At 39.0% G+C, this 20,036-nt stretch overlaps 1 protein-coding gene and 1 long non-coding RNA gene across 5 annotated transcripts in view; one reads left to right on the forward strand and one right to left on the reverse strand.

Annotated features, from left to right (window-relative positions):
• LOC134344433 (uncharacterized) overlaps positions 1–7,920 on the reverse strand; it is a 63,797-nt gene extending 55,877 nt beyond the window's left edge. Inside the window, exons 1-2 of the long non-coding RNA XR_010017438.1 lie at positions 7,684–7,920; positions 5,280–5,431 (exon numbers count right to left, since the gene is read on the reverse strand). This is a non-coding gene — a long non-coding RNA (uncharacterized LOC134344433). The remainder of the gene's footprint in view (positions 1–5,279; positions 5,432–7,683) is intronic.
• The window catches only part of LOC134344431 (voltage-dependent L-type calcium channel subunit beta-2-like), a 339,015-nt gene that overhangs the window by 196,523 nt on the left and 122,456 nt on the right, over positions 1–20,036 (forward strand). The window contains exon 1 of one of the 4 annotated variants that reach the window (XM_063044205.1): positions 8,084–8,270. The exons of the other annotated variants lie outside the window; for them this stretch is intronic. Coding sequence (XP_062900275.1) covers positions 8,220–8,270 — 51 coding nt within the window. The 5' untranslated portion in view covers positions 8,084–8,219. Of the gene's footprint in view, positions 1–8,083; positions 8,271–20,036 lie in introns of those variants that run through there. 4 annotated transcript variants of the gene reach the window in all.

Here is a 20,036-nt window from a genome sequence, read left to right on the forward strand (position 1 = left end):
AGACTATGATGAGACATTGAATCGCCTAGGACTATATTCGCTGGAATTCAGAAGAATGAGAGGAAGTCTTATAGAAACATATAAAATTATGAAAGGGATAGATAAGACAGAGGCAGGAAAGTTGTTTCCACTGATAGGTGAGACTAGAACTAGGGGACATAGCCTCAAGATTCAGGGGAGTAGATTTAGGATGGAGATAAGGAGAAACTGCTTTTCCCAGAGTGGTGAATCTGTGGAGTTCTGTGCCAAATGAGGCTACCTCAGTAAAAATATTTAAGCCAAGGTTGGATAGATTTTTGCATGGTAGGGGAATTAAGGGTTATGGAGTAGGTGGAGATGAGTCAAAGTAAGATACAAGCTGAAATAGGCAAAGAACAATGTGGTTTTGTGAAAGACAAAGGTACAAGAAATGCAATATTGGTGTAAAGGATGCTATCACAATGAGCTATTCAAGTACAAAAAGATCTGTTTGTTTGTTTTATCGACTACACAAAAGCATTTGATAAAGTGAAGCACAATAAGTTATTTGAAATATTACAGAAAACTCTAGATCTAGATTCGAAAGACCTCCACCTAATCAAAAATCTGTACTGGGAACAAACTGCCGCTGTAAGAATAGATGGAGAAGTGAGTCAGTTTACGAAAATCGAGAGAGGAGTTAGACAAGGGTGTGTTTTCTCCCCTGATTTATTTAATGTGTACAGTGAGACAATATTACAAAAAGTAAGAGACATCTTGGGAAACAAAGTTGGCAGTAAAAGCATCAATAATTTCACATATGCAGACGACACTGTGTTAATTGCAAGTACGGAGGAAGAACTACAAAATTTAATTGATATAATTGTTGAAGAAAGTGCAAAAATGGGTCTATCTATCAATTGCAAAAAGACAGAATGTATGGTGATATCCAAAAGAAGGAGAATCCTATCTGCAGGCTGAGAATAAATGGGGAAGACATAAAACAAGTACAGAACTTTTGCTACTTAGGAAGCTGGGTGACATTAGATGGCAGGTGCGACTTGGACATTAAAAGAAGAAAAGGGATAGCAAAAAACACCTTTATGAGAATGAAGAGTATACTGACCAATACTAAACTACGCATGTCAATCTGCCTCAGAGCACTGAAATGTTATGTTTATCCAGTTATGTTATATGGCTCAGAGCATTGGACAATATCTAGTAACATGAAGAAATGAATTGTAGCAGCAGAGATGTGGTTTTTGAGGAGGATGCAAAGAATATCATGGACGAAACAAATATCTAACAAGGATGTCATGAACAGAGCAAACACAAAAAGAGAAATAATGTATGAGATCATGAAAAGGCAACGTAACTTCATTAGACATGTGATTAGGAAAGGGGAGTTAGAATGCACGGTAATTATGGGAAAGATTAAAGGGAAGAAAGCAAGAGGAAGACAAAAACAAATGATGATGGAGACAGCAGCCAGAGAACTGGAAATGAATACCAATGAACTGATCCACTTGACCCGAAACAGGAGTGTGTGGGCCGTGGCAGTCAAAGCTCAAACTGAGCACAGTACCTGATGATGATGATGGAGATGAGTCCATGGCCAGATCAGCCATGACCTTATTGAATGGCGGAGCAGACTTGACAGGCCAGATGGCCTTCTCCTGCTCCTATTTCTTATATCTATGTCCCTGCACTCTCTGTACATCCAGATGCCTATCCAAGAGCGTCTTAAATGACTCTATCATGTTTGTCTCCACTACTACCCCAGCAGCACGTTCTATATCACTCATTGCATAAAATACTTGCACTGCACATCTCTTTTGAACTTGTCACCTTTCACCTTAAATGCGTGCCCTGGGAAAAATATGCTGATTCTCCACTTGCTTGATGTCTTTCATTATTTTACAAACTTCTCAGCTTTTGCTGCTTCGGAGAAAATAAATGTCTCCTGTTTGCTCTCCAAAGCCTCCACATCCTTCCTGTATTGGCTACCAAAACCTGCGCATCTTTCCCCCCCACCGTTTAGATACCATTTCATAGGGACTGTATGAGTCAGAGATTCAGGCATCCACCTGACTTTGGGACCCTGAGGCAATTTTAAGATCTTGCAGGTTGGAGCAGCCACTTGAGGAATCTGACAGACAATTGCATAGTGTATGTACAGGGAATGAAAAATTATAACCTTTGTTCAGTGAATGATGTTTTACCTAGTGAATGAGGTGAATAGTTTAAAATTTGATGGCAGTTTAGTGCTGACTACCATCTACCGAAACTGTCAGTGTTTGATGCTAGCAGCCATTGCATAAACTTGAACAAACTAAAATATGTTCCAAGGATTCTCAGTCATCAGCAGCCCAAACTTCCTCTTAATCAGGATTTATACAAAAGTATTAAAACTCAGTTTGTTCATTGAATATCCATCAAAAACTGCAGCTGCTGGAAATCTAAAGTTCAACTGGAAAAGCTGCAAATACTCAAACCCTTTAACCTAAAATGCTAACTTCATTTTTCTTCCCAGAGATGCAGCCTGGCCGACTGACTATTTCAAGCATTTTATTTCTTTTTTTGCTGTTTGTATAGTGCTGCCTAACCAAGATTTATATGGGCCACTGCTTTTAAAAACAATTACAATGACTTGAAGAGAGCAAGAAAGCTGTCTTTATGTTATTTCTCTTACCATTTCAAATTATATTTAATTGCAAGTTTTGGTACTAATCCCTGTTAGCCAATTTTTGTATCTTAAGTATTTAATTTCAATTTAAATATGCCTGGAAGTGAAAAGTTGCTCCAGTAATAGTGAAGTTACTGGATTGTCATATGAAGTTCATTTGTTGACTTGGAAAGTCATGAGAAGGAAACCTACTGCCTTTATCTTGTCTGGCCAATATATGATGATAGTTAGCTCTGATTTGCCAGAAATGTCTCCCAAAAGACTCAGCTGTATCAAGCCAATGTAAACAGCATCTTTGCACCCAGAACCGTGGAATGGGCACAAACCCTGGGCAGTTAGAAATTGACACAGGGTCCCAATCCTGCCAATCAAAAACTAAATAAAAAGGTTGTCAGGAGTAACTTTGAGTTCCTGACATTAAAGGTTAAATGAAGCCATGAGAAGCAATGGTGGCTATCCCTCGAGGTTGAGGATGATGGTCATTCTAAAGAAGTGGCCTACAGAGTGAAGACGCCTGTTTAACGTGTACTTGATGTTGCACTCCAAGAAGCACACGATACTTCACAAATCAACCAACTGATTCCAATGGCATGGAAACCATGACGATTGGAGCTGATGGATTAGTTACAGCCTTCGTTCGCCTTCACAGCTGTTGAGTTTGAAGTAACTTTGTCCACCTGTTCCACCATTGAGGTTCTTTGTCAGGGACCTCACCCTCGACCTTACCGCCATGGGTGACCCTACCATGAACATAGCTCCAGACCAGACAAACTTCTCCACCACGACAAGGTGACGATCCACAGAGAAGCGAGAAGCAAGGGTATACTACAGCTGAAAACTTTATTTCCTGAGAGGAGATGGATAATCAGTCAAAGTTCTTATTTATATTTATTCACCTTAATGGAAAGTGTGTGGATGCATATTGCATTGACTTAAGCGATCACCCGTGCATCTATAAACCATCCTGAATCAGGCAAAGACATTTGGCAGAATGGCTCATCGCCAAGACACAAAAACAAGCAGTGGAACATTGCTTCTCTGCAGAATTTGCTGGCCTTTCAGTGTAAGGAGTTGTCTGTCAGTAAATCTCTGCTGCAGGGCATGATACAATGTACAGGAACAGTACCACACAAGAAATGATCCTTTGGTCTATGATGTTGTGCCAAATCAATTAAACTAATAACATCTTATTAATCTAATCCCTTCACTCCATCACTCTATCGTCTATATCACTCCATCAATATGTGCTGAGGGATACACTAAAGCTCTGTGTAGCTTCCGTAAAGACTAAGGTCCTAGATTCAGCCACCGTTAGGAAACATCCTCCCTACATCCACTCTATGCAGACCTTTGGCCACCACGGTAGCATTGCAGTTAGCGTGATGCTATTATAGCTTAGGTTATTCCAGAGTTCATAGTTCAATTCTGGTTCCCTTTTGTAAGGAGTTTCTGTACATCCTCCCTGTGGAATGTGTGAGTTTTCGCCTTCCAGTCAGCTTGAAACAGTCTGGCCATTCTCCTCTGACCTCTGTCATGAACAAGATGTTTCTGCCCACAGAACTGCCTCTTATTGGATGTTTTTTGTTTTTCACACCATTCTCTGTAAACTCTAAAGACTGTTGAATGTGAAAATCCCAGGAGATCTGCAGTTTCTGAGATACTGAAACCATACCATTTGGCACCAACAATCATTCCATAGTCAAAGTCACTTAAATCACATTTTGCCCCATTCTAATGTTTGTTCTGAACTACAACTGAACCTCTTAACCATGTCTGCATGCTCTTGCATCGAGTTGCTGCCATATGATTAGCTGATTAGATATTTGCATTAATAGGCAGGTCTACAGGTGTATCTAATAGTGACCACTGAGTGCATGTATTGTGTTTTTTTTTCAAAGCCTATTTCTAACAAGATTCTATTTTTAAATGCACAGATCCTATTTTAATGTGATATTTTTAAAAAACTGCAGCTGCTGAAAATCAGAAATAAAACCAGAATGACACTGTAAAGCAGGTGGTGTCACCAGCCATCTCAGCAAAGCCAGGGCTGAGCACCTGAAGAGAAACGAAAAGTGTTTCTATTAGACTGATGTCCCTAATTTACTTCAGCGCTTTCTTTCTGATCTTTTTGCGGCTTGAAGAAAGAAAATGAAATGTTTGTTTTAGTGTGGGAATCAAACTACTTTTCCTGCCAACTACGTCTAATTTCCAGTCTGAGGAATGGCGTGTATCCAAAATGTTTGTCAGTTTTTTCCCCTGATTCTGCTGACTGACTGGGTGTATACTTAGAATATTTTGTTATTATTTCAACTGTCCAGCAATTAGAACTCCCGGTTTTGTTTTGTTTTTCCAGTGGGAGACATATAAGACAGTCTCCGAAAGAGTGGTGTTCCTGCAATTTGGTAAATCATCATTAAAATAAGGAAAAACTGGTTTAGTCATCCCATCTAAATTATCTTCCCTGGTGGAATTGTTTGCCTATGGATAAAAATAATGTTAATTACTGAAGAAAAGACCCCAGTTGCACAGGTTACAGTGTAAACTAGCAATAGTTGCCAATTTAAACTTGTCTCACTTTGAGAACATTAAGAACTTGATGTGCCACTTTTCATACTGGTGAAATCACTTTACTTACCTACATCCTAGGTCAATTGGCAATCTGTAGTATGGTTATCTCCCCTCTTCTCTTTCAGTTCAAATAGGTGGTCTTGACCCAAAATATCAACTGTTCTGTTTCCTCCACAGGCACAGTCTGACCTGCTGATGCCCGCAGCGGTTTGTCATTTGCTTAAGAAAACAATAAATTGATTTTCAAAATAACAGGAAAGAAATCTGACATTAAGAAAATTATTTTTATGAACAATTTCATTAAGCTTTAAAATAAATAAAGAAAATCCAATTTGCCACAAGAGTCCAATAACTATCATTTGCTTGTGATCCTGTGCTCAGGAAGGTGTCAATAAGTCATGATGTGTGATGTAAAAGCTTTGGAAGGTGAGAACAGAAAGTGGAAGTTTCAGGATTTAAGGTGCAACAAGTGTTGCATGATAACATTTCTCATGATTTGCGGGTCAAGTAGCTACAAGCCTTGAAGCAGTTATATAAACTTTGAAAAGACTGAATTCAGTGAATATGGGGAATATTTAAAGAAAATAGAGGAGTGGAACTTGCTCGACTACATTTCATAAGCGGACAAGTGTAAGTCCCTTTAGAGGCATAATGTGAAACATTAAGGAAGATATGTACGAAGAATACATGACACAAATGAATTTATGAAAAATTAAAGCTGAAATGAAGATTTTACAGATCTGGTTGAGAAACACCGGAAGAGGTGCTCAGAGAGGAACAAAAGAGTATGAGGTACCAGTTTTTAAGAAAGTGTTCATGTGAAGTGGTGAGGGGAAGAAAAAGGCTTTGACCCAAAGGTCAGCAAAACCGCTGGAGTGTAGTTCGAGAAGGAATGAAAACTGTGAAAGATCCATTAAACTGCACTTTCTGAGTTGTGGAGTCATAGAGCTGCACAGCCCAGAAACAGTCCATTTGGCCCATCAAGTCCTTGCCCACCTTTTTTGCTCATCTACATCTGTTCCATTTTAAATAATAAATTACTCATAAAAATTGAGCTATAGGACTAATCTTATCACAATAATCTATGTGTTGCCATTATGGGTTCATGCCTCAACCTCTTTGTGGAAGTAATGACTGTCATTGAATACGATAGCCATCGTCTGCATTTGAATCCAAAAAAGAGCCTTCGATAAAATCTCCACAGATGTAAAACCTTTCAAATGTAAAAAAAAACAGCAAACAGGTTTTAGGATCAAAAGCATAAGCACGTATAACAGGATTTCTGTCATGATGTAGGAAGAATTACAAGATGGGATACAAGTAGGAGATTCCAGCAAATGATGCTGGGACTATTCATAACCTTGTTTTGGTTCTGAGAATAGTTAGGGTAGGAGCAATGCAGGTCGCTAATTCATATCTTTAACAACTTCAAAAAGTTCGGAGTTAGTTTGATGGACTGCCGTGATGGTTTCAGTAATTTCTCAAAACAGAAAAATATAGCAACGCAGGGGGATTCAGGAAGATGCCAGTTATCAGTATTCCTTATTTGTTTACAGAAAGTGGGTTGTGCTGATAAAACCTGCATTTCTGCCTATTCCTAACCGCTGTTGAGAAGGGGTGTGTTAGCTACCTTCTTCAAGCACTGAAGCTTCTCCAACATTGCTCTCGGGAGTTTGAAGATTGTAGACTGAATATTGATGAAATATCTACGATAAAGTGCCTTGTGGCTTGGAGGGGAACTTGCAGGGTTGACTGATAACTTGCCCCTGTTGTCCTTGTCTTTGTCGGTGATAGAGATTGTAAATCTAGTGTGACAAAACCCTGATCGGTAACTAAGCTGCATTTCATAGATGGTACACGCAGCAGCCACAGTGAAATATTATCAAACAAGGAAAAGAATATGGGCACCCTTGAAATATGAAATAAAATTAGACCCTACTGGAAACACTCTCCAGATCAGGCAGCAACAAAAATAAAGTTAACATTTCAAGTTTGTCAGAACTGCAAAAGAAATAGAACAAATTATGAAATACTGTTTGAGCGCAAGCTACACATTACTTTGTTTTTAAATAAAGAGATCTTTAGGCATTGATTGGGATAAATTAGATGGGTTAATGTCTCATCTCAGGATTATTTCGATTCATTCACTGCTCTCGGGTCATCAGATTATTAGCAGAGGTGGTTGATCACAGCAAAAAGCAAAGTGGAGGAACTCAGCAGGAAGTCAAACTACATCGGTGGGGGAGAGGAATTGTCAATGTTTCAGATTGAGACCCTGCTTCAGCGCTGATTGTCACATGTTAAAACACAACTCATTAATTCTAAGGGAGTTCTAGCATTTACAAAGTTCAGGCTATTTGAAACAACAAAGAAATCCGGAAAGTCTTCACAATTTACATTGTTTGGGTGCTGCCTGATGATTCCATTGTGCAAAAAATAATAGTTCAAAAGCAGTAATAAAATAAAATCACTTGCATGTTTAGCCGGATGTGCCAGTGCCATCAATCACAGGTATTGCTGTTCCGGTTGGCCGAGTTTATTGTTTTCTCAGTTGCTGTTTATTAAGAGGAGGTCAAAGGTTGGGCAGCCATTACCCTCAGTCAACATCTGTATGCTCAGAGGCAGGTATTAAACCCTAATGAAATGTTATTCTCGGCTGTCAGCAATCACCAGCACTCCAGAGTGGATCAACGTCACTGGGAGTGCAGTAAGTTCCTCCCACCTTGGTGCTTAATTTACATTGACAGGGCTCCCGTTCTGTTCATATTTAAAGCTGGATCAAATAAACAGCTGAAACAGGTCAACAGTACATTCTGTGAGAGGGTTCTGGCAGCTGCGAGACAGTCCATATTCTGCACAGGAAGTAAGGAACTCAGATAGGAGGTGTTGGGAAAACAAAACCAGCCACACATAGTTCTGGCTCATTGCAGTGGTGGATATATTTGTGTCCCGTATCTGAGACAGCTGTTTGTGCCAGAAGGAGCGAGACATCTGTGTCTGATTTGGTATGCTTGATCGCCATCTAATGACACCTGGCCCTGAACACCTTTTCTCTGAGGTAAGTATGTGGTTTGTTACTGTAGGCTGGAGGGTCAACAGTAAGCCTGCTTCAGCATGACTTGTTGGATGAAGGTAACACTCAGTTCTGCTGATTAATGATTGACAGCATTTCTTTAAGTCCTGTATTAAACACATATTCTGACAATATCACAGGGAACAATAAATAATACTCACAAATTGAAAGTAAACCCAAAGATAGACCCTTTTTTGGCTATCATTTTGCAAATAATTAGATAATAATTACAGCCTTTTCCCAGTCAGATTGTAGTCAATGAAAAATATCTTTCAATTTTCTCTGTCTGGTGAATATGTAGATGATAGACCTTAAAGTCCTGTTCAATGCTAGCTTCATATTAAAATATAGCTAGAGGGTTAAAATGTAGTTTTATATTATTGGTTTGATAACCTAAGCTGCACGGACCTTCCTTTGTTCCTGAAAATTGTCAACTGCCATCTGAACATGAGGGATTCTGCTGAGGCTGGAGATCTATACAAATTGCTAAAGGAACTCAGCAGGTCAGGTAGCTTATATGGAGCCTAAAATTATGAGTTCAGATTGATGAATCTGAAAAAAATAAAATCTATTTAACTAATGATGAACTTAAACAGATTAATTTTCTCAAAGGTTGTAGTTTTACCTGTTTTCATTCTGTTTATAACAATAAAATTAAATGATGTAAATCATGCAGAAAAATCATTATTTTCAGGAAATTGTTGTGCAACGTCTGATGTTGGTAAAACTTTTGTGAGCCAGTTGGACAAAGAAGATAAAAGTTATATTTATTTATCTTAACAAAAAATATTGTATTACTTCCCTGAACTCATTAAAACGATCTGGATCCACAAATGAATACAAAAATACAAAACATATGGCTTATGTACCATTAATACCCTAATTTTTGGAATTAAAGATGTACTCTTTCACATGGGAAATCTCACTCTTGTCTTTGTTGCCATGCACTGTCAAGAAGACTTGTAATCTGAAATGCAGACAGGGACCATGGCCCCTTATTGGCAATGAGTGAATAGGGGTGGAGAGTAGCAGTGGAGCACAAATAGCAGGGAGAACCTATCAGATCTTAGAGTGAGACCATGTTTAAAACATTTTTCCCTGTTTATTCTCTGGCTGTTGGCCCAACTGAGAGCTGGAGCTAGCTCACAGAGCAAAGAGAAGGAGAAGAGAGATTGTGAAATCTCAAGAATAAGGAAAAGCTGCAAATAGATCAGAATGGGGGGGGGATGAAAAAGATCAGGACGAGGGGGTGGAGATCACAAAGGCGAGGAGCAATATGGATAGATTTTGCCGATGAGGTTGTAGATCCAAGGGTCTAGTGGATTACAAATCCAATCACAAGGTCAGCGAGTAGGGTGGCAAGGGGAAAGTATTGGGCAGACTAGAAGGGTAGTCAGTGAAGAGTTTGCAGGAGCATAGCACTTCCCAGCGCAGGATGTGTTGGAGTTCAGTTGAACTCTGCTGAATGATAAATCGTGAGCCCAATGATGAGGTTAACCAGGTCTTCCAGGTTCATTCCCAAGAAATGTAATTGGAATAGAGATTGTCGGGTAGGGGGCCTGCTTGCTCCAGGGGTAAATCTGGTCTCCAATCAAGGTAGCCAGTCATGCACATGGAGTTCCACTCTGTGGGAGTGTGAAGATTTCTGATAATGCTGGAGAATGTCATGGTTCCTATTGCAGGAATGATTGAGAGTTAGTTTGCAGGGGCCATAGGCCAGATAGGTGGTGGGGCGGAGATAAGTCTCTAACAAACTTAGTGTAAGGTGCGCCTTCCATTCGCTAGCTTGCAGGTCACCCTTGGGCAAGGTGTAGCACCTGCTTAGCCCTCCATTCAGAGTCATGTGAAGCCAAGGGAGCAAGTGCACATCACACATCCTGGTTATGGGACCACTGACGCCAAGCAAACAATACCTGAAGAGTATTGATAATGGCTGGGGCCATCTGTCTTGTAAAGATACTGCCCAGAAGAAAGAAATGGCAAACCACTTCTGTAGAAAAATTTGCCAAGAACAAGCATGGTCAAAGGGACCATGATCACCCACATCATATGATGTGGCACATATTGAATGAACGACTGAAGGGCCAGAATGTTTTAGGATCTGGCATCCACTTGCAAAATCCGGGGTTGGGATAAATTATGGGAGATTCATTATCTTGAAAGCACTGTACAACTTCTCTTACATTAGTAATGCTTTTAATAAATATTTGTGGGCTCCATTTGCAGGATAATTCATTAAATCTCTTTGTAAAGGCTATACACAGGGTCTGAGGAGTAGAGGATCCACTCACAGAGGTGGGAGTGTGATTGAGATGGTATTACTTGAAGTTCTGTTGGCAGGTGACCAGCAGCAATGTGGCAGAGCCACATTGTACAAAGTGTCAAGAATCTGATCAGATCATGCTGGAGATCTGGCAGGAAATCCAGTTTAAACCAAATTGTTCTTCCACAAATATGGCGGGAAAAGTTTAATCTTACTGAATCCAACTATGCACTATCCAACTTGCTAATGGAGTTCTAGAAACCTGGAAATCATTGCTCATTAGAATCTTACTTAAATGTGTGGTGAAGTCTGAACCATGAATTATCTTTAACATATTTTACTTTAAAAGTAATTTTTCAAACACACCTTTATTAAAGCCAGAGGCGTCTGTGAAGATGGTAGATATGATTATTTCCTACCTTTCAAATTTTATCCTAGATCTGGGGAGTTAAAATCCCCGGCACAGGTTATTCACTAGATGAAATGTTTGTGTCATATTTATCACATCTGGTCAAATGACCAACAATCTTGCTCGAGTCGTCCTTTTGGTTGTAGAAATTGTGCTTTTCTAACTTTGGTTTATGTTAGTGGCCATTTTCAATGACCGTTTTTAGAAGTGATTCTTGACACTTCAAATTAAAGATTGTCAGGTGGATCTGGAGCTGTTAAATTAATCACGTTAGGTATTTGAAGTGTCTGAGAACAGTTGTCTAACACCTGTTCCTGGATAAACACCATGACTTTATTTGGTGAACTGTTAAATGCTGTTGAAGGACCTTACAATTTAGGTTGAAAGATTGAAGTTGTTAAAGAGACTGCTGGTTTTCTTTTTCACTCCATAAGCGTCTTTGCCCCTTTGATGCCTAACTTTTACTTTACCCTTTGTAGTAAAATTATTTGAATATAAAATGCAACAGAGGATATTGAATTTAATGTAGAAAAAGTATCATATAACACATTTGTGAATGTTTCCAAAGTTCGACTTCAACACATACTTAAAATTATTTTATTTTCTTCCAAATTAACTTTAGGTGTTGTTTCACTTACAACTTTCATCCATTGGATTTACTTTGTGGATGTTAGCTATATAATATGGTGTGTCAGCTGACTTCATTAAAATACTTTAATTGGACAGCAACTGGAGTAGTGGGGTTCAACCTTATCTAGAAGGTGCACAATGGAAAAATGAGATTTTTTTCAACAGTGACTTTGAAAGAACCCATGACTTGACTCCAGTGCTTTATCTTTTATCAGCTGCTGTTTGTCCTACATTCCTGTCCTTTTTTAAATGCAGGAATGAAATTTAAATCAGAGTGAATGGCAGCTAAACGGCGCTGCCAATTATATCAGTAGAATACTGTGGTTATCAGAAACTGAACCACTGGTATGTACCCTGAAATACTTTTACTGGCAATGATGTTTCTGTTCTTCATGTGGCCATTAATCAGCACATTTGCTGATTGCACCTAAGCTTCAAAACAAGATATTTAATTTTCAAATTTCATGCAGGATTCTGATAAAGGCATATTTCAAAATCATTATATTTCTACTGCCCCAGCCAAAAGGTAGAATTCTGGAGAAAATCATTAAACTTTAATGTTAATTCATAATTTAATATTGATATGCTGAGTGAAAAATAATACATTCCATATGCTCTTCAGGAGCTGCTGTATAGATTTTCGTGCAGAGAAAGGTTGGCATGGAAATAATGCAGATCATTAACTATGTGCAAGTTGGCTAGCAACTTAAGGGGAGGCAGAAATAGCTATCATTTATAAATTGGTGTTGGTGAAAGTAGCATCTTCTGCTTAAACTCTTGATTTAATGAACGTTGCATTTCCACAGGATTTATACTTGCCACACAAAGTTCAGTGACTAATATTCACTCAATGATTTAGCAACAGTTTCTGCCCCTCCGTCAGCAGATTTCTGGACAATTCATAAAGACACGAATACTACCTCATTATTCCTTCCATTCCTTATTCCTTGCATTATTTAATTTTTGTAATTTATAGTAATATTTATATCTTTGTATTATACTGCTGCAAAATAACAAATTTCATATCTTTTCATTCAGTGGTAATAAACTTGACAATGATTCTGACTTCAGCTGCAGATTTTAAACATCCAAATTTTTTTATTAAATCAAATTATTTCTCACTCTTCCATCCTGCCTATTTTTCCATCATTTCTTATTTAGTCTTCCTACTGAGAATCCTTCTTTCAACAAAATTGGACTATTTGCATTAATCACCATTTTTGTGCACCCCAGAAATGTTACAAGGTATTTTGAGTAATTGTTATTTTTGTTTGGGTAATTAAGATGGCTTAGTTCAGAATATCTAGATCTGCATGGATTTTACTTGTACTGTGTGCTACAAGGTACTTGTAGTGCTAATCATTAATGTGTTTTTATATTACCTATTTAACATTTTTCCAAAATTAAAGCAACATGTCATGCAATGCAGAATTGCTGCTGAATGTCTGGTTGAGCTAATTTCTTAATGTGGAAGGGTGAGTTATAAGGAAAAGGTGTCCACCAAATGACTTTGTTTTCTGGTCAGATGATGTGTACGCATAGAAAAAAAGAGCAGGAGTTGGGGTCTGCCGTCAATCTTCTCCACCATTCAATGAGAACTTGACAGAACGGATCTTGACTTCCATTCTATTTTCATATCAGATCCCCATTACACCTGAATCTTTGTAATCTGAACACTGGCCTTAGCCTTGATAATTTACTAACTCAGCTTCACACTTTCCTAGTTACTTCCCTAGTAACCTGTCTGTTGATAAGTAGAAATTTTAATAAAGCACATAGAAGTTTGTTCAATATAAGTTTAATAAAGTACATATAAGTTTGTTAAATACTTTGTGTCATGGCCTGGAGTTTGATGGTGCATGGGTTGGTGAACTGGAGCCATATTTCTGCAAGAACAGGCACACAGTAGTTCCTCATCTCACGCTGGGTCAGCCACATTTGAAGGAAAACTAGCTTGTCTTCCGGGGAATGAGCAATGGAGAGCAGCACTGATGGGACAGCCAGCCTGCGGGGGCCAGTCCCAAATACAGATGGATTCCAGCGTGCCCACCATGTCTCTATTCTCTCCCTCACCATCTGTAGCATCTTCTTCCTTGGGTGGCTATTGCAGGTGAATGTATGGCACGAGGGCCTGGTCCACACTGAGGCCGTGCAGCTTCTCCACCATTGGTCTCGTCAATGAACCAGTGAATCGGACTAGCAGCATTTGGTGTGGCCAATATCCAACAGGGTCTTGCAGTCAGAAGAAAATCAATTAAAATAAACATTTGCACCATTTGTCGGATCCAGAGAAGCTGTGGCGACCAAGCATGCCACCATCTTAACTGCCCCTGAATCTCCAATTCCAGTATTTTCCCAACAAATCCCAACAGTCAGAGGATCTGGCTGGCAGTTCTCTATTCTTTTGTGAATAGCAGCATTATATTTATCATTTTCCAATCCACTAAAATCTATTCAATTTCAGGATCATCACAACTAACACATCCAATATCTACATTCACCATTTTAAACGTCTAAGGAGCACCTCAACAGCACTAGATTTGTTATAAATTATGAAATATTTGAGTCATAAAGTCATAGTAATACAGAAAAGAAATGCCCAGTTTGTTCTTACTAGCCAAGTGCCTTCGTAAGCTCGTACCACTTGCCTGCATTTGGCACATAAATATTTCCTCTTCATCTGGCATTACCACTTCATCTGGCAGTTTATTCCATATACCTATCACCTACTGTGGGCGAAAATCTTACCAAGTCCCATTTAAATCTTTCCTGCACGATTCCGCGACCCTCTCTCCCCAACTTAAACCTAGCTATTTTAACCTATCTGGTTAAAAGATTACGCCTCTTGTGATTTTAAGCCTCTGTAAGGTTGCCCTCAGCTCCCTTTGTCCAAGGAAAATGGTCCCATGCTTTCCCATCTTTCCTTATAGCTCAAGCTCTCCAGTGCTATCAACATCCTAGTGAATGCTTTCTGCACTGTCTCTAGTTGAAGCCTCTTCTTCCTACAGTCTGGCACAAAAGATTCCAAGTGTGGAATCACCAATATCTTGTTTATTTAGTCCTGACGAAGGGTCTTGGCCTGAAACATCGACTGCACCTCTTCCTAGAGATGCTGCCTGGCCTGCTGCGTTCACCAGCAACTTTTATGTGTGTTGCTTGAATTTCCAGCATCTGCAGAATTCCTGTTGTTCTTGTTTATTTGTTTATTTGCCCCACTTTTTCTACTATTTAATTTCTATCTGAACCAACTTCACCCATAAAGTGGAATAAGGTCATGAATTTAAGGACGAGGGAACCCAATTCAGTATTAAAGTAAAGTAAGGCATTCAGACAATAAGTTGATGTAGAAAAGATTGCCATTTGTAATAGAGGACCAAATCATCAGCCATGTGATGAGAGGTGACCTGATAGAGGTGTACAAGATAATGAGAGGCATTGATCATGTGGATAGTCAGAGGCTTTTTCCCAGGGCTGAAATTGCTAGCACGAGAGGGCATAGTTTTAAAGTGTTTAGAAGTAGGTACAGAGGAGATGTCAGGGGTAAGTTTTTTACGTAGAGAGTGGTGAGTGCGTGGAATGGGCTGCCAGCGATGGTGGTGGAGGCGGAAACGATACGGTCTTTTAAGAGACTCCTGGATGGCTACATGGAGTTTAGAAAAATAGAGGCTATGGGTAAGCCTAGGTAGTTCTAAGGTAGGGACATGTTCGGCACAGCTTTGTGGGCCGAAGGGCCTGTATTGTGCTGTATGTTTTCTATGTTTCTATGAATTGGTCCCAAGAAAAGGCTCCAGCTAATGTCTGATTAGAGGAACTAGGCAGTACAGATTTCCATGAGATAGCTGTAAAAATGCTTTTATTCCCTGATTGCTTACTAATTCCACCCTTTCTCCTCAATAATTGACCTGCTCAGGAATTTTATTGCTAAAGAATCATGGTTACTTTCTATACATGTTATTTTTTGTAACCCATTGTTCAGTATTTTCCTGATAACTAATGCCAGGCTTACAGTTCTCCCTTCACACTCTCCTTCCTTTCTTGCATAACGGTATTTCATTTCCTGTTTTCCAACGCACTGAATCTTTCAGAAACTTAGGGCATTTTAGCCCTAAGTTCATTCACCCTTTCTGATTAAAAGGATAAATCAGGGACAGGGTTCTGCCATCACATTGTATTGTTACCTTTTTAGTATCTTTTTCCAGGCAATTTAATGAAATGGATGCTGAAATTTGGGTATCTTAACAAGTTTGTGGATTCCAGCCCATACGTACATTTCATAAAGGTCTTATAAATTTTGGTGTTTGAACATCTTCTTTTCACATTATTTGTCAATGATTTGGATGAAGGAATTGATGGCTTTGTGGCCTGGTATGCAGATGGGTGGAGGGGCAGGTAGTGTTGAGGAAGCAGAGAGTCTTCAGAAGGACCTAGACGGATTGGAAGAATGGGCAAAAATGTTGCAGATGGTGTATATTGTCAGCAAGTTAATGGTCATACACCATGGTAGAAGGAATAAAGGCCTAGACTATTTTCTTTCAATGGGGAGCAGTTTCAGAAATCAGAGGTACGGAGGTAGTTCTTGTGTAGGATTCCCTAAAAAGTTAAGTTACAGATTGAGTTGGTGGTAAGAAAGGCAAATGCAATGTTATCATTCATTTTGAGAGGACTAGAATATAAAAGCAAGGATGTAATGTTAAGACGTTATAAGGCTTGGTCAGACTGCACTTGGAGTATTATGAGTAGTCTGGGTCCCTTTTCTAAGAAAGGATGTGCTAGCATTGGAAATGGTCCAGAAGAGTTTCACAAGAATGATCTCAGGAGTGCAAGGGTTAACACATGAGGACCATTTGATGGCTCAGGGCCTGTATTTTTCTGGAGTTTAAAGAATGATGAGGATCTCATTGAAATGTACTGTGTATTTGAAAAACCTCGATAGAGTGGATGTGGAGAGGATGTTTCCTATAGTGCTGGAGTCTAGGACCAGAGGGCACAGCCTCACAAAGGAAGGGGGCCCCTCGAGCAGAGAGGAGGAGGAATTTCTTAAGCCAGCGGGTGGTGAATCTGTGGAATTTATTGCCACGGATGATTGTGAAGGTCAAGTCATTGGGTATATTTAAATTGGAGGTTGATAGGCCCTTCATTAGTAAGGTTACGAGGAGAAGGCAGAAGAATGGAGTTGAGAGGGATAATAAATCAGCCATGCTTGAATGACGGAGCAGACTTTATGGCCAAATGGCCTAATTCTGCTCCTGTGGTCTATATGAACATCCCACTCTCTTCATCCCTGTCTACTTAACATGCACTTAAAGTTAACATTGGGTCTTTCTTCTGCAATTTTATTATTTTTCAGATTTACTGTTCAGCAAATGCATTTGCTTCTGTTTATATTTATGTTTTCTCTCCAATTAAATTCTGATTTTATTAATATTAGTGTTTTCAATTAATTTATATATTCGCTCTGCCTGGGGCCTACCAATGCTTGCTGCCTTCTCAAATTTTGGAATGACCAAAACAGCAAGGCCAAAGGTTCAATAGGGGTCATGCACCCACCCAGTAAAATGGTGACCGTTGGGATATCTTGTGAGTTCCAGGCTTGGTCAAGTACAATCCAGACTAATAACAGTTCTGGAAAGCTTCTATTAACATTTTGATTAAAGGATGGATAACCTTTTCATATTAGATAGAATATTACAAGCACATTATATAAAATGTAGTGTGTGTGTATGTGTGTATATTCATCATAAATGTATATCAGTGAATTGGAATGGTAGTTCAGTGTTCTGATCAGAAGAGAGATCAAGGGATTAGAATGGATTAATCTCTGAATTGTCAGCATTAACTAAGGGCATAGAGTACAATACAAGAGAAAAGGCTTGGTGTCTGAGGGTTTTGCTGAAACTGTACGGAAAAATGTAGGAATGCCTATTCACTGGAGACCAAGAATGATATGAAAGAACAATCGGTAAGCAGTGAAGAGGATGCTAGGTATCAGCAGTTTAATTTGTTCAGGGAAAGCCTAAAAAATTGGGTGGTTTTTATTTGGGGGAAAATAGCTGATGGAATCTAATTTAAATTATGGCTTTCTGTTGTTCTGATTGCAATCATGCGCATGAGAAAAACACATATATTTTATAAGCTATTGAGGATGATTGAGTTCCAACTTCTTCTGATTCATTATGCAAGTCTACAATTTTGATGTTTAAAATACAACCTAGAGTGTTATAAAAATACCTTAACTGTATTCAACTGATGTGAATTCAAAAGGTACTTTAATGCTTCTTACCTGAAATTGTTTTCACTTCAGAAATTTTTGTACCATATACTGTAAATCCAATTAATCAAGTGCCTTACAGTATACTTGGCATCAACCATTTCCACTTGGTGATTAATTCAAAATCCAAATATTTTTGCATTTCACATTGGCAAGTAAAAGTTAAGTTGTAGACATTGGCACAATGAATATTAAAACCATACTAATATTCATGTAAGGTACATCTGTACTGTAGTTTGCTTGTAAAATGTTAAGACTGAAAGTGGGGTGTAAGTGTTTTCTGGTCGTTAAGTTCTTGGTGACTGAATTCTCACGTGGTTATGTACATGTAAGATCTATTACGTAACTTAAAGACAATTCCTGCTACCATTCATTTACTTTTGTCATGTTCTGAAGAAAAATGACCTGTGGAAGCAAATGCTGAAATAAATTGAAAGTAGCTCTCTGTTGTATATATGGGTACCGTACGCCATGAATTTTGTTTGCATTTCAGGACAAGTAAATGTATTCAAAAGTTTACCTACTTCTGAGGCAGTCTTGAACACAGGACAGAAATTCAAAATAAAATGTAACAGTCATATTTGAATTTTTAAAACTTTATCCAATATAAATTCCTATACTTATGTCAATGGTATATGCCTAATATTTGCTTCCACTGGACTCTTACTGAGTTGGACAGCTTAAAGATGTGTTAAACAATAAACGTGATGGTATGTGGGAAGGGATGAGGTTTCAGTGAAGCCAGCTTGTGAGTTTTACCTAACAGTGTCACTTTCCTGTATACCCTTTCTAGTTTGAAAATAAAAGCAGCAAACACCCAGCAGATCAGGTAGCATCTGTGGAGAGAAAAGCAGGGTTAAGGTTTCAGGTTGAACTCCGTTTTTCGAAACTGGGATAGAGAGAAAATCAAAAACTCAAAAAAATCTGTAGCTGCTGGAAATCCAAAGCAACACCAACAAAATGCTGGAGGAGCTCAGCAGGCTAGGCAGCATCCATGGGAAAGAGTAAACGGACAACATTTTGGGCCGAGACCCTTCTTCAGGAGGGGAAAAAAAACAAATTAGTTTTTATTTGTAGAGAAGGTGCAGGAGGAATGTATAGGACCAAGTGAGCATCTGTGACAAAGTGAGGCCTTCATTGCCATGGCAATAAGTTATCACAGTCTTCCCATCAATGGGTCAGTGGGCATCATTCGAAGATAATCCTACAAAGAACTATAAAGTGTGAAATACATGACTATGTGTGAAGTACATATTTAGCAGGCCAAGTCATGTTACAGAGAGATAACTGAGCTAATATCTCAACTCGATAACATGCAGCAGAAAGATAACTAGTTCTATTTCAAATTTCCAGCTTATACATTTCTTCCTAGTTCCATGTACTAAAATTTGTGAGAGCAATGTGATAAGAGCATAACTTTTGCTTCCACAGTTCTCCTGAATTTAAAAAAAAACTGGGATTCTCAACTAGATTCAATAGAACATAAAACATAGAAAATTTACAGTACATTACAGGCCCTTCGGCCCACAACGTTGCAACAACCATGTAACCTACTCTAGAAACTGCCTAGAATTTTCCTACCGCTTAGTCCTCTATTTTTCTAAGCTCCATGTACCTATATAAGAGTTTCTTAAAAGTCCCTGTTGTATCGGTCTCTACCACCTTCACTGGCGGTGTACTCCATGCACCTACCATTCTCTGTGTGAAAAACTTACCTCTGACATCCCCCTTGTACCTACTTTCAAGCACATTAAAACTATGCCCCCTCATGTTTGCCACTTCAGCACAGGGAAAAAGCCTCTAGCTATCCACATGATCAATGACTCTCATCATCTTATGCACCTCCATCAGGTCACCTCTCATCCTCCGTCGCTCCAAGGAGAAAATGCCAGGTTCACTCAACCTATTCTCATAAGGCATGCTCTCCAATCCAGGCAACATCCTTGTAAACCTCCTCTGCACTCTCTCTATAGCATCCACATCCTTCCTGTAATGAGGTGATCAGAACTGAAGACAGAACTCCAAAAGGGGTCTCACTAAGGTCTTATATAGCTTAAATGTCTCTGTCAGAAACAGATGTATGCAGTGTAATATTTATAAAAATAGCAATGAATGATTCAGTTTAGATGGACTGAGTGGTCGGGGAGTCATTTAGTACCTCATATGTAGTCAGTGAAGCGA

This window comes from Mobula hypostoma, chromosome 3 (genome assembly GCF_963921235.1).
Source record: "Mobula hypostoma chromosome 3, sMobHyp1.1, whole genome shotgun sequence".
In the NCBI taxonomy this organism is placed as follows: domain Eukaryota; kingdom Metazoa; phylum Chordata; class Chondrichthyes; order Myliobatiformes; family Myliobatidae; genus Mobula; species Mobula hypostoma.